Source organism: Lycorma delicatula, chromosome 1 (genome assembly GCF_047948215.1).
Source record: "Lycorma delicatula isolate Av1 chromosome 1, ASM4794821v1, whole genome shotgun sequence".
Classification (NCBI taxonomy): Eukaryota; Metazoa; Arthropoda; class Insecta; order Hemiptera; family Fulgoridae; genus Lycorma; species Lycorma delicatula.
In genome coordinates this window covers 263471607-263491830 of record NC_134455.1, presented here as the reverse complement: position 1 = coordinate 263491830, position 20224 = coordinate 263471607, and the positions used below count along the sequence as shown (strand labels likewise).

Genomic DNA, 20224 nt, shown 5'->3' with positions numbered 1-20224 from the left:
TACTTTCATTTTGTTCTTGTTTATTTTAATGCGGTAATTCTTGCTTAGAACTACTTCCAAGCCATTCATTGTTTTTTCTAAAGAAACGATGAATGGCTTGAAACAATGAATGTTTTTTATTCTCAGCTAAAATTACTATATCACCAGCAAATCATAGCATCTTTATCTTTTCACCTGGCACTCTGTAATACTGAGCACTCAAGCCCCCCTCACCATCCGCAAGGTCTCATGATTCATAGAGGGAGTTATAATTAGATATTATCTGTATACTTATGTATTGTGTTCCTACCATAATACTTTTTTAGGTGTACTTCAGTACTGTTTATTATAATTTTTTTATCTTTTTTTTTAAGATTTAGGGGCATTGACTGCTGTGGTCATTAGCCCCTTTCCACATCAATAAATAGAAAAATTGCTTTCTCTCTCTGATAAAATCACTACCGATAGAGTGTAAAGACTATTTTTCTCATGACAGATCATCCAAAAATAGACTTGTCTAGTGATATTAAAACCTCAAATAAACACAGAATGATAAGGGTGTAAAGAGGTCCTTGCCACTTAGAACTAACACACTAAAAAACACTTCAAAATATGTTAAAACACTTTACCATATCTAAAGAAATGTTGTCAAAAACAATCAAAATAAATTCACATAATATTTACCAAGCTATAAGTACAAATAAGCTAATTTCTTCTTAAATTTTGTCACCTAGGTTTACCCTTAGACCAATCCTTCTTCTTTCTTTTTTCCATCTTCCTAAGGCCTCGATGTTGAACTCCCAGGTATCAAAGGCCTCAGAGATGAGTTCTTCTGATCCTTCGCAGTAAATCACAGAGGATCTCCTGGTGTTGGCATCAGATGATACCAGCTTCGATGGAGCAACCCGCTACTGCGTGTAGGGTGGCCAAAGTACTCACCCTCTCATTTAAAGATTAATCTTTAAGTTCTGTTCTGTGATTTGGAATTATGACAGAGAGATTACTAGTTTGAAGATTGAAGCTGGGCAAAGAAAATTCTTTTGAAAGTTATGCCATAGAGGCCATCATCTCTAGAGCCAACATCTCATGAAGCTGAATGTAATCTCTTGAGCATTGCTTTGTTAGAATCTGGGAGAAATGTACCGAAGGTTATTTTCATTTATAAAGCGATGCATGGTCTTATCGATGGCATAAATTATTCAAATATTATCAACCTAGTGTATTCTCTCCAACAGCTAATTAATCAAAGTAAAGTAGATGTAATCACTGAGAATCTTATTCTACTAAGAAAAGGGTTAGAGGATTTTATAGATGGTTTGTTTGAATTGTATTAGAAATATATGAACACCTTCTGGGTCCTGATTTTTACATTGTATTTTGTATGAATGTTACATATTACCTTGACACTAGATTTAAGATGGACATAAAGTAGCTTTTGGTGTGATGTCAGTAGATCAGTTATGTTAAAAGAGCTGGTACAGATGAAGATCTTTGATATACAAGTAAGTTTTTTTTTAGCTTAAATAATTTTTTCACATCATTAATATATAAGGTAAAATTTACCTAGGACTGGACTCTTTTCTCTTTACTCTCCAATTGATTCTGCCAGTTTTAACATACTGATTTAGTATAACACAAAAACTTTTAGTGAATTGAACTTATCATAAAATCATTTTTTCCAGTTAGATATTGGAAAAGGTAATAAAATCTGTTACAAAGCCTTAAATTTGTCTGAGCTAGACACACTTTTTCTAGGTTTTGCTTCTTAGAGACTATTAGAATAGCTTCTAGGATACAAGTGGAAAATGTTACTGATATTTTGACAACATTAGCAATTTAAACTTCTATAAATCCATGAAAGTAAATATTTAATAAAAACAATTAGTTTTAAAGTTATTCAGTTATTTCTGTCCAACTTATTTTACCTATTAACATTACTAAAAAGATTTTAAAATTACTATTGTAGAACTAAAAGCCAAAATCTATCATTACCCATTTATACTATCCTCTCAGAAAAATTGTAAGGCAATGCATGTGTTTTTTTTAGGCAATAATTTGTTTTTAAAAAATAATAAGATATATACAAACTTTTGGTTCTGTTTTTGCAGGAGATATGGAGTAGTAGAAAATCGTTTTTGTTTTGAGGGAGGATCTCGATGTGGTAGGGGAGAAGGTGTTTATGTTTTAATGACTGATCAGGGTGAAGAAATTTGTCAGTCATTAACTCTTGCCGCTGAAGGAAAACTTACCACTCGAAGAGGTATTCGCTCATCTTCCAGAAACATATCAGGTATATCTTAAAAAAAAACTTGGATTTATCCTATCTAAAAAATTTTGATTTTTTTAGGAGTCATTAATCATATGAAATCTGTTTTCAGATGCTAATATAATGTTACAACCCTAATAATAATGATAAAAAGGGCCTCTGACATAATATTATGTTCTTTGATGTTGCCAGTTTTATTTTGCTTTACATGAAAATATTACATTGTCTGTATATGTAACGAAGATGCTTACACTATTTTATGTGAAAAGCTGTATAGTGCATTAAGTGTTATAAAATCATTATATGGACTTAACTCCAATAATACTATCATTTCTAAAGTTGTTTATTGTAGTTTGGTTATTAAACTGTTACCTTATTAAGAAAGGTTAAACCATTTCGTTTATTTCACCTTATTATCATTTTATTTATAGAATACTTTTAAAAACAGAGAAATATTGTGTTTATTACTATGTATTAGTTCTGCTGTAGTTCCAATCAAAAATGAATCACATAAACACAATGAAAGACTCAATAAAGTCATTTAAAAACTTAATCTTAATAATGTATTTTGGTGATATTTAGACAATTCCCGTGTTTAGTGTCAGTGATCTCTGACCAAGCCACTGAAAATACCAGTCAGTGTCCAAAGTTTTAAGTTATTTCCATTCCTTTCAATATATATATTTTTTTTTAATTTCCTAATATCCTATATTAAATCATAACTAGAATATATCATAACTCAGTTTCAGTTAGAAAATGAATAATTCACACAGGATGGAGCCAGATCGCACACAGCTAATGTTGTTTCAGACTTTCTACATGAAACATTTAACGCAAATATCATTTCAAACCTCTGATCATGTCTATGTGATATCATGCCACTGACTTCCAATCATGTCTGTGATTGGAAATAATTAACAATTTCTGTTTCATCTGACTGACTTCAGAATCTTCTGATATCATTAATTAATATAAATGACAACCAACATCCTGACCTTGCTGAAATGTATTTTCTTAATTGTTTTTAAAAAGGATGTTCGTATTTCTACTTTCATTTTTCACTGATTTCTGAAAGCCTAAATCTTTTTTATTTCTCCAACCAATCATACATTTTTCTATTTTCTCCTTCCTTTCTCTTCTTCTATTCCAGTATTTCAGTTCCCAATAATTAGATTTCCATTCATCTCGTAAATTTTATTGTGCCTAATATTAATTACTTTACAATTGAACAATTTTTTTTTTTGTAAATCTTGTTTAGCTCCTAATAAAAAAGGCTAAGGGAGGCTGGAAAATCTGTAATATTTTAGTTGAGTTAGAGATTGAAGTTATTAAAAAAAAAAAAATGTCTTTACACTGTTTATAGCATACCATAACCATCATTCATATTATTATAATTCCATTTTAAAAATTTGAGGTAATATTGCTCTAATTAATATTCTATTTGTTGACAAGAAAAATGTCATAATAGTCTCTAATGACCTATTCTTTATTAGCACCCAGAGATATGTCACCTAATTGTTATTGGAGTAACTATAGTGCGGCTACGTGCTTCTTAAGAAACTTGCAAGCTTCCTCACTTAGTACAAGGTTTCATGATATCTAGGGATAGGCTCTGGGATATTTATTCTGTAATGACTAACATAACTCTGTTTCTAGTTTTATGCTACACTTTCTGTTAAATTTCTTTTCTTTATTTATCTTTATTTCTGTTCCTGTGTTTTCATTATCTGTTTTTCTATCAATTATCCTGTAATTTCCTTACTAATAATTGTGCCCAGTTTTCCTCCATATCCTATTGATTACTGCTTCATCTAAATTTAGACTCTCCTGCCTTTCTTCAATTATTGTATAACTTCCAGTTGTGTTTAGTGCTAATATTACACTACCTTTCTTATTTTTTCTTAATACTCTTCTTATTTATATTTATATTCTTATTACACTTCTTATTTATATTCTTACACTTCTAATTTCTTCTTGAACCCTTATCAAACATATAATAAATTTGTTTCCTTGATAATTCCTGAAAGGTATTTGCATTTTAGAAAAATTTCTTAATCTGGGGCTCTCCACTACTAAGATGGTAGCTTTAGTAGCAGATACAGTACAGATACTGCAACTTTTCAGAATCATATAAAAATTCCTTCACCAGAAAGATATATGCAAAAATTACTTAGAAGTACTCAAAAGTTTTACTCCATTTCAAGAAAATATTGTTTCTTCTGTTCCTTGACAACAAAAATTTTGTGAGTGGCAAGGGCTCATTTTGTAACTAACCTCTAGTTAACTTACAAGTTGTAAATAAAGTTGTATGTTGAAATTTACAGCAGATAGCCCAAGGAAAATGAGAAGTGAAATGAGGTTTACAGAATTAAGTTCTACAGATTCTAATCAAGAAAATGCACTTTGTTGTGGTTGTCCATCCTGTCACAACAATGATGACAATCTCTGGCCATCTACAGAAACAAGACCAGATACATGTGATTATGGTGATACTACATCTGTTGCAGAATATACTACTGACTCACATAATCAGGTAATGTATATTTATACTTCTAAATGTATTTTAATTGTCAATCTCCATGGCAGAGTAGTATCATCTCTGCCTTTCATCGGGAAGGTTCTAGTTTCAAATCCTGATCAGTCCTGCTACTTTTTATTTGCTACAAAATTTATCTATTATTATAAAATTGTAACTGAGCATCAACTGATTGTTTCTAAAGAAAATAAATAAATAACAAGTAGATAAACTTTCTGTCTTAATACAACTTAGCCTAAGAACAACTTAAACATAACCTTTGCATTACATAAGTTGTAGCTATGTTATGTGGCAATAATGGAAAATCAAGAAAATATGTTTGCAGTGTAAAGCACTTTTTTTTAATTTTAAAGTTTATAAAAATTTATAACAATCTGAAACTTCTGTTTTAGAAAAACTATGAATAGATTAATGTAAAATTTAAACTTTAAAAATATAGCTTCAACTTTTTTCTGACTTAAAGTTATGGTGGATTGAAAATAAAATAACATTGTCATGCTGCTATCTATCTACTATGTTTGGAAAGAAAAGAGTGACTTAAGTATTACCTGAGAACTGGCTACCAGTTCTGTTTATTCTACTTTTTTCAAAATCTTTTGGTTTGCAAAAATTGATGTAAATTCAGATCACAGTGCAGGAATGATAAAACATTCAGAATATGTATATTATGAATCTATTTTACTTTTACAAACTTCTTTTTAAGAAATGATCCGAAAATGGTAATATGTTTAAATGAAATTAATAGTTACAGTTCACCACTCAGATAATACAATTACGTTCTTGAATCTTAACTAAAAATAAATAGAGCAGATTTATATTTTTAAACCAGAAAAGGTAGATCACATAATAAAATAAAAGCATCAGTTATTTGTAGATAAATATTTTTTTTTCCTTTTTCTTTATTTTAACCATTGAAACAAAAGAATGTTTAATTGTACACATTCACTCGTTTTATAAAATTTGTGTTTATATGATTGAAAATTTAATGAATACAAAAAACTTTCTACAGGATGGGAGAGTATGGACCAATGAACACACTTTAGAACGTTGTATGAGCTGTATCAGCAAATTAGGAGCAATGTCTCGATCATCAACTGCAGCTAATACACCTGGAACAGGCTTCAGCCCTGCTTGGACCATGGAACCCAGTTCCAGTTGTATGTACTTGAAAAATTAATTTATCTATTTCTTTTAATATTTAGGATCTAATATAAAGTTAATTTCTAAATGAATTTCTGTGAATAATATAAATTCATTAATATTCTCCAGAATTTTACTTAAATTTAGATGCAGTATCAGGGGTTCTGAAGAAGAATTCTGGGAATTCAAGAATGAACACAGTTTTTATTTTGCAGCATCCAATAGTTTTTTATGCGTAACTGTTTACATTAAGAGGTATAAAAACCTTTAAACTTTGTAATTTCATATAATAAAACATGTAAATTTGCAATTTTAAATGTAATTAAAGTAAATTTAATTTAAAACTGCGGAATTCTCTACTGGACACCCAGTAAATAGTTTTTTGCGCATTACTCAATAAATTAACTTACACTGATGTTAAAAATTTTTACCAGAAAGTTCCCATTTTGATATATTACAAGATTATGGGACAGCACATTTGTGCCATTATGTACTTTCCTGTGATTAAGATCTTGTTTTCCAGAGAAGTATTCTCTCTAAACTGGTAAATGGTATTTTCAAGAAAATGTTTTTAAATTTTAAAATTGCAAATTGTGCAATAAATACACTAAATGTAAATTATATAAATAACTATATTAAGTAGTAAATGAAGCAAATTTTGGTTCAAAGCTTTTGTTTATTTAATTAAGAATAGTACATCAGCTAAGTCTATGACAGTAGTTGTAGAAGTAGTTCAAATTTTAGCACTACAAAGGGCTTAGACTGCCTGTATACGATTTATTTATAATTACCTTGTAATTGCTACTTAATATAGTATTACTGATCAATAGTTAAAAGTGAATGAATGAAGAGATCATTTTGTTGTTGTCCTGGCCTTGCAATTAATAAAGAATCCAAATTAATTACTTGAAAATTATAAAAACATTAAGGATTTGCACTGAAGCTAAACTAGGTCACCAAAGAATTTATTACAATTTTCAATTTTTAGAACCTATTGTTTGCAACAGATCTTTCCATGTGTGTTCTATAACGAAAGGAGGTAAATTAAGTGTTGAAAAAATAAATAACTTTAAAACATTTTTTAAAGAATTGTTAAAATGATATGGTGATCACTTATCAAATACAACAATGTTTGGGATTATTATTAATGTCATCATTATATGGCATAGAGTTTAATGTAAAATTAATTCAATTATATTGTAAGTAGAATAATGATTATTTAAATGATTTTTTTTACCTTTCTAAAATATATTTTATCTCTAAAATTGTAGATTGTTGATTTTTATTATTGTTGAAATAAGCAGTATAGAATTTGTTTTTAATTTTTATTTGTAATTTCCTACTACTTATAAAATTGGTTTATTATTTTAAAATATATTTTTGTACTTTCATGATTAATTTTTTTTTTTTTTGAAGGTTTAGGGGAATCGATTGCCACAATCATTAACCCCTTTTCATATCAAAATAAAAGAAAAAAGAGAATATTTCTTTCCCTTCTTGTTAAAAACACCAGTGACATAATCAGTAGACTAGTCTTGTAATAAAAGATCAGCAAAAAAATAGACCAAAAGAAACACATAATGACAAGGGTATAAAGAGTTCTTGTCATTTAAAATCACTTAAAAACTTATACACTAAAAACATTTCAAAAAAGACTTGTTAAAAACATTTAAATCCCACAAACCCTTTCCAATAAAATGTTGTAAAACTCTCAAATGTTGCATTTTAATTGCACCAGGCGATTTTCTCATAAACTATGCACAATACAAAAAAAATTACATAAACAAATGTTACTCAGATTGGAGGGGAACACCTCATGGTGACCTTTAACATTAATCTTGAACATTATCTTGACCTTATTTCAAGATTAAAACAATATTTCTAAATGTAATGACCTATTTTTGACCCACCAGTGAAAAGAGCATATAAGATTTTACATTGGAATATATAGTCACACATATTACCTTGGACCTTTTTTTAAGGTATATGGCTATCCATCAAAGATAGTGTTATATGTTTTTAAACGTCATAAAATATTCTTGGAATATTTATATTCCAGTCCATTAATATCACAAACTATGCGAAATAGCTGACTTTACACTATTGAATAACACTATCTCTGATGGTTAGCCGTATGACCTTCAAAAGCAGATCCAAGGTCATATGTGTGACCACATATTCAAATGTAAATTTTCTGCTCTTTTCATTTGTCAAAAATAGGGTCAAAAATAGGCCATTCTATTTGAAAAAATAGAATGGCCTATTTAAACAGTTCTCTAATATTCATCAGCTGAAAAAATAAAATATTAATTTTACTTTCCCGTCTAACGCTATAGCTGTAGAAGGGAAAGTATTGTAATCGGTCCAATTTGGGCATATGCGGTTAACACTGGATCTCAACGTTTTGACATCTAAGGAACCCAAAACACCAAAAAACCACATGTTCATTTTCCGGATGTTCGTACGTGTGTTCGGTGTCCCACACCTTATATCTCCAGAAGGACTGGACAGATTTTGACCAAACTTGGTCAGATTAATCCATCTGTATATGGGACATTGATGCCATTAAATTTTCAACTTAAAAGGTCAAGGGGATGAGGCACCTCAATATCTTGAGATTTCGCCTAATTAAGATCGTATTTTTCCTAGCCACATTTGTTAATTAAAAAATAATAATATTTGCAAAAAGAAATTTATTCAAAATCGCACCCCCACCCCAAAAAATGCTTTAAAATAGTGGCTAAGTAGTATACCGCGTCAATAGTATACCCAGTCACCATAAGGAGCTCTAGTGTAACACTGACGTACAGCTGTTGTAGAAAATATTATATTTAAATAAAATGATAAATATTTTAAATTGCGTGTGTATGTTAGTGTAAGCCGTGCATCAGAAAAAAGCCGCGTGACAGGAAAACTCTACAGCTGTGTTGTCAGGAATCGAGTTAGTAAGCTCATACTATTCAGATGTATGTTCTTTCAGTTCTGTGATTTTTGGTGTTTTTCATTAGGTTTTTTCGGTTTTTATTGGATTCGAACGATTGACACAGTTTGGCGAGTTTTTCTTGGTTGTGTTTATTTCTGTTTTATGTTTTTGGATAAGAACTTCTACTTTTAGTGGCCCGACGTTGGCCTGCAGAAGTTATGGCCTCGACGGAGATAATAAAGGTACCCCAGTGATGTCGAATGAGATGGTAAGCCTTATAGATTTAACGGACAGAACTAGTTAGGCCATACTGGATAAACTCTCGTTTCTAGCCTCCTCTTTGATCAAAGAGGGTAGAGCTAAACGCGGTCAGGTAGTAAGAGAAAGAATGTAGGGATTCATTCTGTGCGGGGAGGAATCGTCAAGAGTAGGAGGAGCGACATATACAGCGTTTTACCCCGAAGAGGGCGAAGGGGTCGTTTTGACTGATTACCTTAGGGTATTTAGGATTATTCTTGGCGAGTAGGAGGACCCGGTATTTAGTCTCTTCGGGGATAAAACAGGAAACACGGCAAGGCGAATATTAGCATATCTGGGTAGGGGCAGGAATAAGCCAATAAGAATTACTCAGATGAGACGGGACAGTTCGGCTTCCGGAAGAAAGACGACTACCGTTAGTCAGAAGAATAATGAAACGAAGACACTGGTGGTTAGGGCATCAGGCAAATTCTACGCATAATTTCTTAAGTCTATGAACGAACGCGTTTCTACTGATGATGCCACGGGTGTCTTGTCATTGCTTCGTGGCAACAAGAACTATAAATCAGGATAAAAAATGTTAAGGCGAGAGAGACGATTAGAACCATCCTCCAAACAAAAGCGGAAAACTTGCAAGTAAACATTAGATCGAGGGCCGACCGTAGAACGGTTGCCCACCACGTAAGTGATATTGACGCCACTACAGATGCAGGCACTGTTACGGACAATGTGGCAGTGGTTCTGGGTCGGAAGGAGGAGTTTAGGGTGACGACTCTGCGCCCGCCTTCGGATCAACACAAACAGCCAAGCTGATCATATCTAGTAGGGCAGCCAAGAAAATCACAATGGAAAGGATACGTATTAGATGGGTGCGATGCCGTGCCACCATCAGGAAGGATGAGGACCGCTGCTACAGGTGCTGCGAAAAGGGCCATGTGTCGGTGGGATGCAAGGGTATGGATAGACCCCACCAATGCTTCATTTACGGCAGAAACGAACACCAGAGGGCTGATTGCGAATACCCGAGGGTGTGCGCAATATGTGATTCCAAGGGTCACAAAACCGTCGACGTGGGACCAGAAAATGAAGATAATACAACTTAACACGAACAGGAGTAGACACTCGGTCAATGTAAGTTGGGAGGTGGCCCTCCAGAACGATGTGGCGCTTATATTATTATCGGAACCGAATGAGAGATCAGTTAATAGACCTGAATGGTTGGTGGACAGGGAGAAGGTGGCAGCCATCGGTTTCCCTATTGATCCCTGTCGTTAGAAATGGGTCCGGTAACGGTTATGTATGGGAGGATTTGGTGGATGTGGTAGTGGTGTCCTACGACCAGTCCCCAAATACCACAGCGGAGAAATTTGTATGGTTTCTGGACCAACTGAAAGAGGTGGTGCAGCAGTGTAGAGAATGTTAATGTTAATGTTTTTTTTTTTTTTTTTTTCATCCTGATTGCCGGCGACTAACACTAAGTAGCCGCAGTGGGGGGGAAGTAAGTAAGAAGTGTTCGGAGGTTACTTAGCGGAACGTGTAGCTGCTTGCAGGATGTAATATATAAATGGAGAAGGGGATGCATTCGAGCAACGGCGAGCATGATCGGTGTTTGAACTGGCATTCGTGAACGGGAAGCATGCGGGTTCATATCAAGGGTGGCAGATACTGAATGAAGAAAGCCTGTCAGATGATCGGATCATTATTTTTGAATTCAGCAGCAGAGTGAATAGAAAACCCCACAAGAAAAAGGTGATGTCGGTAGCTGGTTGCGTAAGATTTGCAAGGACAATCTCACAGCTACCACTCGATGAGGTTACGCCGGAGGAGTTTATTGCGATGGTTAGAGATGAGTGCGGCAGATCTGGGATGATAGTATCTCGCCTGAGAAGAAACATACTTACTGGCGGTTGGCTGACCTGGCGATCCTCTGTCAGCTTACATGGGCGGCTCGCAGTCGGTATCACAAATCAGGGGTAAGAGGAGTTGATGAGGACAGGATTGAGGCCCAAAGGGAATTTGTAGAGGTCAGAAATAGATACAAAAATAAAAGAAAAGAAGAGCGTGGAAGAAACTCGAGGCGGCAGTCGATAGCGACCCTTAGGGAAAGTGCTATAAAGTGGTAACAGAGCGTTTCGGCAGCAGGTTGAAATCCGAGTGTGTAGCCGCAGTGTGTAACGATCGTTGAGGAGGTTTATCATGAGGATAAATCCTTGACCTATACTATAAGAGATAGGAGAATGCATTTTGAGGTGATGTGTGGTGTTCCACAGGGTTCAATGCTGGGTTCCATCGTGTGGAACATCGATGTATACATGGGGTACTCGTGTGGATCTCCCTGCCGGGAGTCACTATGGTTGCTTTTACGGATGACCTCGCGATGTTGGTTACGGCAAGGTCAGAGGATGAAGTGACCGAGATTGTAAGAATTGCCATTGGGAAGGTGCTAGAATGGATGGTGGAGAAGGGACAGACTGTGCCCAGAAAAAACAGGAACATTGGAAAAGAGACTCTCCCAGATTGATCTTCAGGTGAGAGAGCATCAAGTGGTAACTCAGGGCAATTTCAATTAAATACTTAGGAATATAGATGGAAACCCGGAGATCACTTACAAAGCACACAAGAGAGGTGTGTTTGCTAGCAGAAAAACAGTTAAGTAAGCTAATGGGGAGTGTGACAGGGCCGAAAACTTTTAAGCATAGACTGTATGCCCACGTGTTGGAATCGATTCTATTGTACCATCTTCACACAGGGCATTGCAGATAGGACAGAATTGCCACTTACTGAATGATATGCAGCGTCGCATAGTTTTGCGTGTGGCCACTGCGTATAGTTCGGTGACGGTGGATGCGGTGATGGTTGTGGCTGAGCTAGTACCACTGAAGCAAATGACAGCAGATCATAAAAGGCGGTTGTACGAGGGTGTGGATCGGCACAACTCGTGCGAGGTGTTGGTAGAGGAATGGCAGTCCCAGTGGGATGCTTTCAGCAAAGCCAAATGACCCTCATCCCAAGTGTTGCACTGTGATACAGGAGGAGATTTGGTTAGTTGAGTTATTGGCTTGTCCAGTTTCTGACTGGCCACAGGGCAATTCAAGCACATCGTTATATGAGGAGATGGACTGAAAGCAAGGGTTGTCCATACTGTGGAGAGGTGGATGCTCTGGATCATGTAATTTTTGAATGTCCAAGATGGGACAATAAGCGGCAAGAGTGTGAAAGGCTGGTAGGTCAGATGAACGTGGAAAATATCATTGCTAAAATTCTGAAGAACGAAATCAGTTTAACACCATTCCAAGATACGTAGTAGGAGTTATCCAGAAAAGGACCTGGAAGCGAGGAGACAGATTACATATTAAATCAATGTATATATTTAACTTTAAAATGAATTTATATTAATATGTAAGACATATTTCTAAGCTGAACAAATTTAACTCACGAAGGCTAAATGCAATAGAAACGTTTTTAGTTGATTTCATGGTCTTCAGGGGCCTAATGTGGGCTACTGAATGGAATAATGTTATACCAGATGAAATAAGAAACAGTAGATTAATAAACTTTTTACATGTGAAAACTTAACCAAACTAATTTGTAAGGACAGTTGTTTTATAATACACAGTTTGTAGAATAACAAAGTAGAAATAAATGTTGACCTCATTACAGAAATATTTATACAATGAAAGAAATTTGTCCCATACAATAAACCAATAAAAATAAATAATTTGGTTTATGGATTTTGGTTCCAATAAGTAGATAACTATTGGAGAACAAAATTAAAACTGAAATGCATTTTAAGTCATACACTCGATGTTGTAAGAACAAAATTTTAAAAAAAAATTAAGTGGTAAGAACTTCTAAACTGTGGAAATCTATATATGTACTGTTATACTTATTATTAGTAAATAATGGATAATTAGTAAATATCTCTTTTGTTAAAATCATATTAAAATTATAATTTCTCTTATATTATTTTTTTTTCTTAATTTAACAGTATCCTGTCAACTTAACCAAGCAGATTCCTGCAATGGGTCAAATCAAAACTGTAATGCTGAATATGCTACTCCTCGATATAATCCTCAAGAGACACGGTAAGTGCTAAAATGTTTATTTTATCCACTATACTGGAATTTATCATATTCTTGTATGCCAGTGTGAAATATTAAATTATTTACTTCTTCAAATTTGTAATTCATGATACTAGTATCAGTTACAACTATTCACTGTCAATTAAATTGTGCTCTAGCAGCAAAAAAAATTAATTACTACAATAGTACTTATTTAATGCATGATCCCTCCTCACTTGTGTTAAATTTTTATACTAATATAATGTTTTATAATAAGCATGAGGTATTTCAGTATTGAGATATGAAAAACATAATCTCTTTGTGTGACATAATAAAACTAACCTAATGTTATTAAAAAACCTGTATTATTTATAACACTGGTAGTACAATATACGTGGCAGTACTCTTATAAAACTACCTTTTTAACATAGACTCAACCCACAAAGTATTCAAATCTTTGGTGGATGCTATTAACAGTTTTAACTTTAGAAAAATATAAGATACTTTCCAGAAAGATAATTAATTATATTAAAAGTATGGGTTCGACAAGCAACAATCATCAGTTAGTATTATACTAGGTTCAAAGAAACCATTAATTACACTTATAGACAAAAGGAAGTTTTTTAATATTTCTCTAAGTGTGATACCATTTCTTGAATTTCTTTTTTACGTACATTACAGATCTGTAAATACAATTTTTCTATTCTATCACCCTTAGATTTACATAATTATGCTTAAAAAAAAAAATTAAGGGAAAATATAGTTAAAATCTGTAAAATTTTTAATTTTGCATGGCCATACCTATGTTAGAATGATTTCACTGATGCTTTTCTTTTATAAGTAGCCCCAGGCACATCCCAAATTAATGTCCAACAATAATCGGCTATCATGTTAGTATTCCTTTCCCTTTATAGCGCTTTCTATCACCGAAATATCTTCGAGAACTGTTCACCGCGTTCGTCACTTACGTCTCCCAGGTTGTCCGGGAAAAATCCAAATGTGAGTGGAGGCAATGTATTTTCAAAGACATATTACATCCCATAGATCTGTATTTAATAAGGAGTTGATTAAAAATATCGTGGTAATTGTCGGATTTTTGTTTTGACTTTAAATGAAGCCCAAGCTGCCCTTTCTATATTATTTAACATTAACTTAAATACATCATCTTTGACTAACTCTCTTATTAGAAGACCAACAAATATTCCTTCTTTAATTTTTCCTTCACTTACAATCGGAAATTTCTGCCTGATGAACAAAAATCCGGGATTATCCTTCTTCATTGTTTTTACAAAATTTTTCATTAGTCCTAGCTTGATATGGAGAGGGGGTACAAATATATTTTAGGGTTCAACTAAGGCTCATAAATAATATTTTTCCCGTTTGGAGTTCTCGTTTCTTCCACTCTTTGGTGACATAATGTTTATCCCTAGCTCGGCTGTCCCATTTGCAAAGAAAACAACATGTACTTGGCCTAACCACATGCCTAACAAAATAGTTTTAACTTTCAAATCACCACATATGTTCTAGCTATATTTTTTATAATTTATTCTTTCAAGAACGTCTTTCATCCCATCATATGTCTCTTTAAAATAATTACCATAAGCGATTGGTATCTAAGGATATTTGTTACAGTTGTTTAGTAGAACCACTTTTAAACTATACTTGGCCGAATCTATGAAAAGGCGCCAGTCCTCAGGTTTATGAATTTGTCCAAGTGCAATATAAGCTCATCAATATTTGTGCAATAAACCAAATTATTCTCTTCAATAAAGTACGGAGAAAGTTCTTTCTGTCGAATTCGAAAGCCCGAAATTTTTGTATTTTTTTAAAACTAAATTCCAACCTTGCTGTCTTGATCCTAATAGTTCAGCTGATTTTTTTGATAAATTTAATTCCTTAACCAACTCATTTAATTCACCTTGTGTTATAAGATGTGGCTTATTGGAAGATAATTCAAAATCAAAATCATTGTTATCTTCTTCAGTACTGACTGCCTGATTCTTCATCGCTGCTTTCGAAACATACATTCACAGGTGGCTCAGGAACTGGAATAATTTCACTTTGAGGTACAGGCCTGACTGCAAATTGCAATGAAGGTTTATTTTACAGTGTGTTTAGATTTTTTAGAAATTCCAGACACACTTTTTAAACAAAATTAACAATTTGTTACATGATCCTTTGGTTCACACCAAACCATAGTTACACAAAATAGCAAAACCTTTCATGTACCTTTCAGCCATCTCTTAAATACACAGAACAATTAGTGCATACTATATGAGGAGCCAACGTCTTATCCTGATCACCAATGTTACACTGAAAGTACAAATGATATGCTTTTTTAATTGATGGTGTAATGTATTTTCTATTTGATTTTACAGTAAACTCACAACATACATAATAAAAGGCATCCACATCATTTACACAATTTTGAGACATTATAACACTGCACTGTTAACAACTTAAGACAGCAATATGACAACAAAATTAATTCATTTCTAAATCCAGTGCTTAATACAAACAACACAACTGTGTTTTCAGCTTCTTGTTTGATCTGCACAGATATGATTAATCTTGACCATGAAGGCTCACTCATCAGTATTAGATTTGATGTCATAACATGTGACTATGACATGATTTAATTCTTTGTATATTGTTTATTTACAGCTTACAAATTATGTTAACAAAGTTAAATAATAATATGTTGAAAAATGAAAAATCCTTTAATAAAAATTTAAATATTTTCAAGAATGGTGGGTGATAGAAATATTCTGAGTTCATATTTGTTTTCAGCATCAAAAAACAGATTAAATTCATGTATTGCATGTTAGGAAACAAAAATTATATTTATCAGTGTTATTTGTGTAAGTTAGATCATGCATTCAGTTACTGACAGTTAGTTTGTAAGATAAACAGTACATGTTTATTATATAATAAATTTTCTTCACTCATAAAAAATCATAAGAACATTTTTGGATATATTACAAAGATTTATCTCAAAAATATTCTTAAAATATATTTAATTCAAAATTATTTCATTCTTTGATGTTATACTTTACACAGACAGCTCTAAAAACATTATTTTTTTTTTATTCTGCTTTTGTGGTTGGCAATAGAAAGTACATATTTGGCCTTCTCAGCATTATCAGCATTATTGTTGTAAAGCTGTGTGCTGTTATTAAGGTCTTAAAAATATAATTAGCCTAACACTTTGACACCTACTTGACTGCTCAAATTTCATGAGTGCCTTACAGGCGATTAGTAACGTATATTCCAGACACCTTACTGTGTGTGACATATAGTCAGTTATCTCTGAAATGCCTTAGCATAACACAACCATGAGCTTCTGCTGGATTCTTAGTCATAATGGAATTTTAGTCAATGAGCATGCTGATCGTTCAGCAAAAGAAGCCTATTTGCAACCCCCTTTCACTAATCATATTGTTTCTAACAATCTTGCCTGTTTTCTGAAGAGGGTGGTTCATAATTAGTGGCAAAGTGAATGGAATACTCCCATCAACAATAAACTTCATCCAGTTAAGAATAGCATGTGGACCTCAAGAAGGAATAACTGTTGTGATGAGATTATTAATTGCCATTTGCATATAGGGCACACAAGGCTCACTCATGGATTCTGATTACTCAGACTGATGCACTCATTGGTGTTCACTGTGACTGCCAACTAAAGATATTGTCTAATGTGTTACCATTTCTTAAGCCGTGCATGTGGTATTCAAACATTTGATTAAAACTTTCTTGTTTCTGTCTTATTTTTCATGCTAGATTTTTAATATTGTTTTTATTTTGGTTTGACAAGGCTCACTCATGGATTCTGATTACTCAGACTGATGCACTCATTGGTGTTCACTGTGACTGCCAACTAAAGATATTGTCTAATGTGTTACCATTTCTTAAGCCGTGCATGTGGTATTCAAACATTTGATTAAAACTTTCTTGTTTCTGTCTTATTTTTCATGCTAGATTTTTAATATTGTTTTTATTTTGGTTTGATTTCAAACCTAGCATTCTATACAGGCATTTTCAACTATTTTAAATTTTAAGTAAATTAGAATTTTTGATAATTTACTTTGGCAATTTTATGTCTGGGCACTGATAATGTATCTCATTGTGTACCCAGAAAAAAAAATTATTCTTTGATAAATTCCTGTACCTCGAATATTAATCAGTGATTTTACATTTTAAAGTAGTATTAAGCAGATTTTTTACATTAACACAATGAAATGCAAGCAGTCATTTGAGAGTTACAACTTTGCTCAATCCATTATAAAACATTTTTAAAACTTGTTACTTCAAATCTTGTGTTCTTTATTAATTTATGTTATTCTTTTTCCTTTAAAATTTAAAGACTATTGCTTGTGGTAACTAAAACCATGAAAAGTCATAATTTAATTGCTACCATCATTTTCTTCAGGATTACTGCAATTCCCAGAGACCAGATCACTAAATTTAATTCATTACAAAAATAAGATTTCTTTTGAAGGATCTTTTGCTCATGGTTTCAAAGCTAGGGGAGTTTTAAATAATTTATTATTTAATAATATAAATAATTTAGGTAAACAGGCATGGCATTTATCTGATCATAAATGAAGTCAGTCCTTCTTACCTTCTGTACTGTAAAGTGGTCTACAAAAATTCACATTAAAGTTGAGTAATGATAATATCTATTTCTCAATGAAACATTTTCCAGACGCATAAAATCAGTCTTCCTACACCAAATATCATTAAAATCAAAAATAGTGATGCACTGATCATTTGTTGAATTAAAATGGAATACCCCTGTCAAAAAAAGGTAGACCACAATTTTTTTAAAGTGCACCCTACTTTAACAGTTGTAGGAAAGTTTCTCATTATGGTCTTGGATATTCTAAAGCGTTATCTGGAATACCAACTCCATCTTGAACAAAATCAGCCAACCACTTACAAGAAAGATACTTTGACAAGTCAGTGCTTGCTGACAATGCCAAAAACAATGCCTGGCCCAATGTTATGTGGTAGAGGCACAATTGGAATGTATTAAGTCACATTGCACATTTCCAGGTTTGAAGTAGACATGTAACTCCATTTTTCAGAATGATACCAGTAGACAATTTAGTATTATGAATTTCAAACACTCTTTTATGCTGCTGTTTATAGAGTTTTGGTGGCTTATATTTATTCTTTCTTAATGATGTAGAATTCTCAAAATTCATTTAACAGCTCTCTTATCAGATAGTGGAGAGCCAGGAAATTCAGTTGCAAATCATTCTTGAATGACCATATATGACAATAAAGCAAAACAATGATTCTCAACCTTTTTAGCTCCACAACCCCCAAAAAGTAAAAAATAATATAATGAATATTTCGCGACCTCCCAACCCTAACCCAATGAAAGCTAGTTAAAACTATTTAGCTGCATTGATAGCGACAGTATGAACATGCATGAATGAAGTGTTTAAACATGAGCAATTTACAGGTTCCTGCTTGATGTGTACATACTCCTTGTAATTTGATCTGCTTGCATAATGTTTACCGTGAGAGCATCATGTTTGAACATCCATATGATATTTTTTAACACATCATGCTGTCAGCAGTATAAAAGATGAGTAAGGGATTGCAGAATATCAGTTTAATTTTGAATGCGAAGCATGCATCTTTATTAAGTACTTAAAAGCATAGTTTCAGTGAAAATAATAATCGAGGTTTTGGTTTACTAGTGTGTGTTCAAATGTTGTAATTGTTTTTTTTTTCAATTAGATTCTTATGCAAAATGTATAAATTTATGAAAAAATGAAGTGAGCCATCTACTTCCAATGAATTCATTGGTAAAAAGATAAGATTGTACAAAGAGAGTTATTTAAATTACAGTTTTACCTCATTGGGTGGTAAGCCATAGTACATTGTTTGCTTTTAAGTACTCTCCTATGAAAACATGAAGCGATCAGAATTAATTCAACACTTGAAAAATAAACATCCGAATCATAACAGCAAACCCTTGGAATTTTTCAAAAGAAAATGACATACTTTGAGAAATCAACAAGCTTCTATTGTAAATCTTATCTTGTAGCATTAAGAGTAACTAGATGTCCAAACCCTTGGAATTTTTCAAAAGAAAATGACATACTTTGAGAAATCAACAAGCTTCTATTGTAAATCTTATCTTGTAGCATTAAGAGTAACTAGATGTCCAAACCCTGTACAATCGCAGAAAACCTTATATTGCCTGGTGCAGTTGATATGATCAGTGTTTCATTAGGCACGAAAGAAGCAAAAAAATTGAATGAAAAATTCCACTTTTTAACGACACAATATGAAGGCAAATCAATGACATGGCTGCTGATCTTCATGATCAGATAATTCAGCTAGAGAGTTCAAGTGAAATTTTTATTAAGCAGTTTCATGAATCAACAGATGTGGCAAACATTACTCAGTTCTTATGTTAAGCTTGAATGAAATAAGCAGAGATCAGTCAAAAAAAATATGTTGTTTTTCAAGCCAGTGCCTGGTGATGCAACAAGACAATCTGTTTTTGGTATTTTTAATGAAGCTACTAAAAACTGTAACACAGATTGGACAAAATATATTGCAGTATGTAGTGATGATATAAAGGCGATAACAGGAAACAACAGTGGATTTCTGAAAAAATTAAAAAATTGTGTTATACCAATGGAATGCATCCACTGCATTCTGAAAGCATTCTTTCAGACACTTTTTGTGGCTACAAAAAGTGTTTGTGAAGAAAGCAGCTTGTGGCTCTTGCTACAAAAAGTATGCTGGAGAATCTTAAACAAATTCTTTGGAAATCTGTAAAAATGGTTAATTTTAATAAATATTGACAATTACAGAATAGGCTGTTTGCTAAACTATGCAATGAAATGGCAAACAGAAAAATCTCTTCTTTTGAAAGGGATTGGTATTGAATCCATTTAGTGAAAATGTTGTTGCAGCTGCTAAGTTACTGATTGAGATTCACAACCAGCTCATTGAAATGTCTGCCAGTAAAAACATTACAACAACATTTCACATCTGAAGATTTAGATATGTTTTGGCTTGCTTATCAAAGTGAA

At 32.9% G+C, this 20224-nt stretch overlaps 1 protein-coding gene across 1 annotated transcript in view; it reads left to right on the top strand.

Moving 5' to 3' along the window:
* The window catches only part of LOC142317819 (uncharacterized), a 160965-nt gene that overhangs the window by 111559 nt on the left and 29182 nt on the right, over nucleotides 1-20224 (top strand). The window contains exons 5-8 of the mRNA XM_075354368.1: nucleotides 2088-2269; nucleotides 4570-4778; nucleotides 5791-5938; nucleotides 13091-13187. Of these exons, the coding sequence (XP_075210483.1) occupies nucleotides 2088-2269; nucleotides 4570-4778; nucleotides 5791-5938; nucleotides 13091-13187 (636 nt within the window). The remainder of the gene's footprint in view (nucleotides 1-2087; nucleotides 2270-4569; nucleotides 4779-5790; nucleotides 5939-13090; nucleotides 13188-20224) is intronic.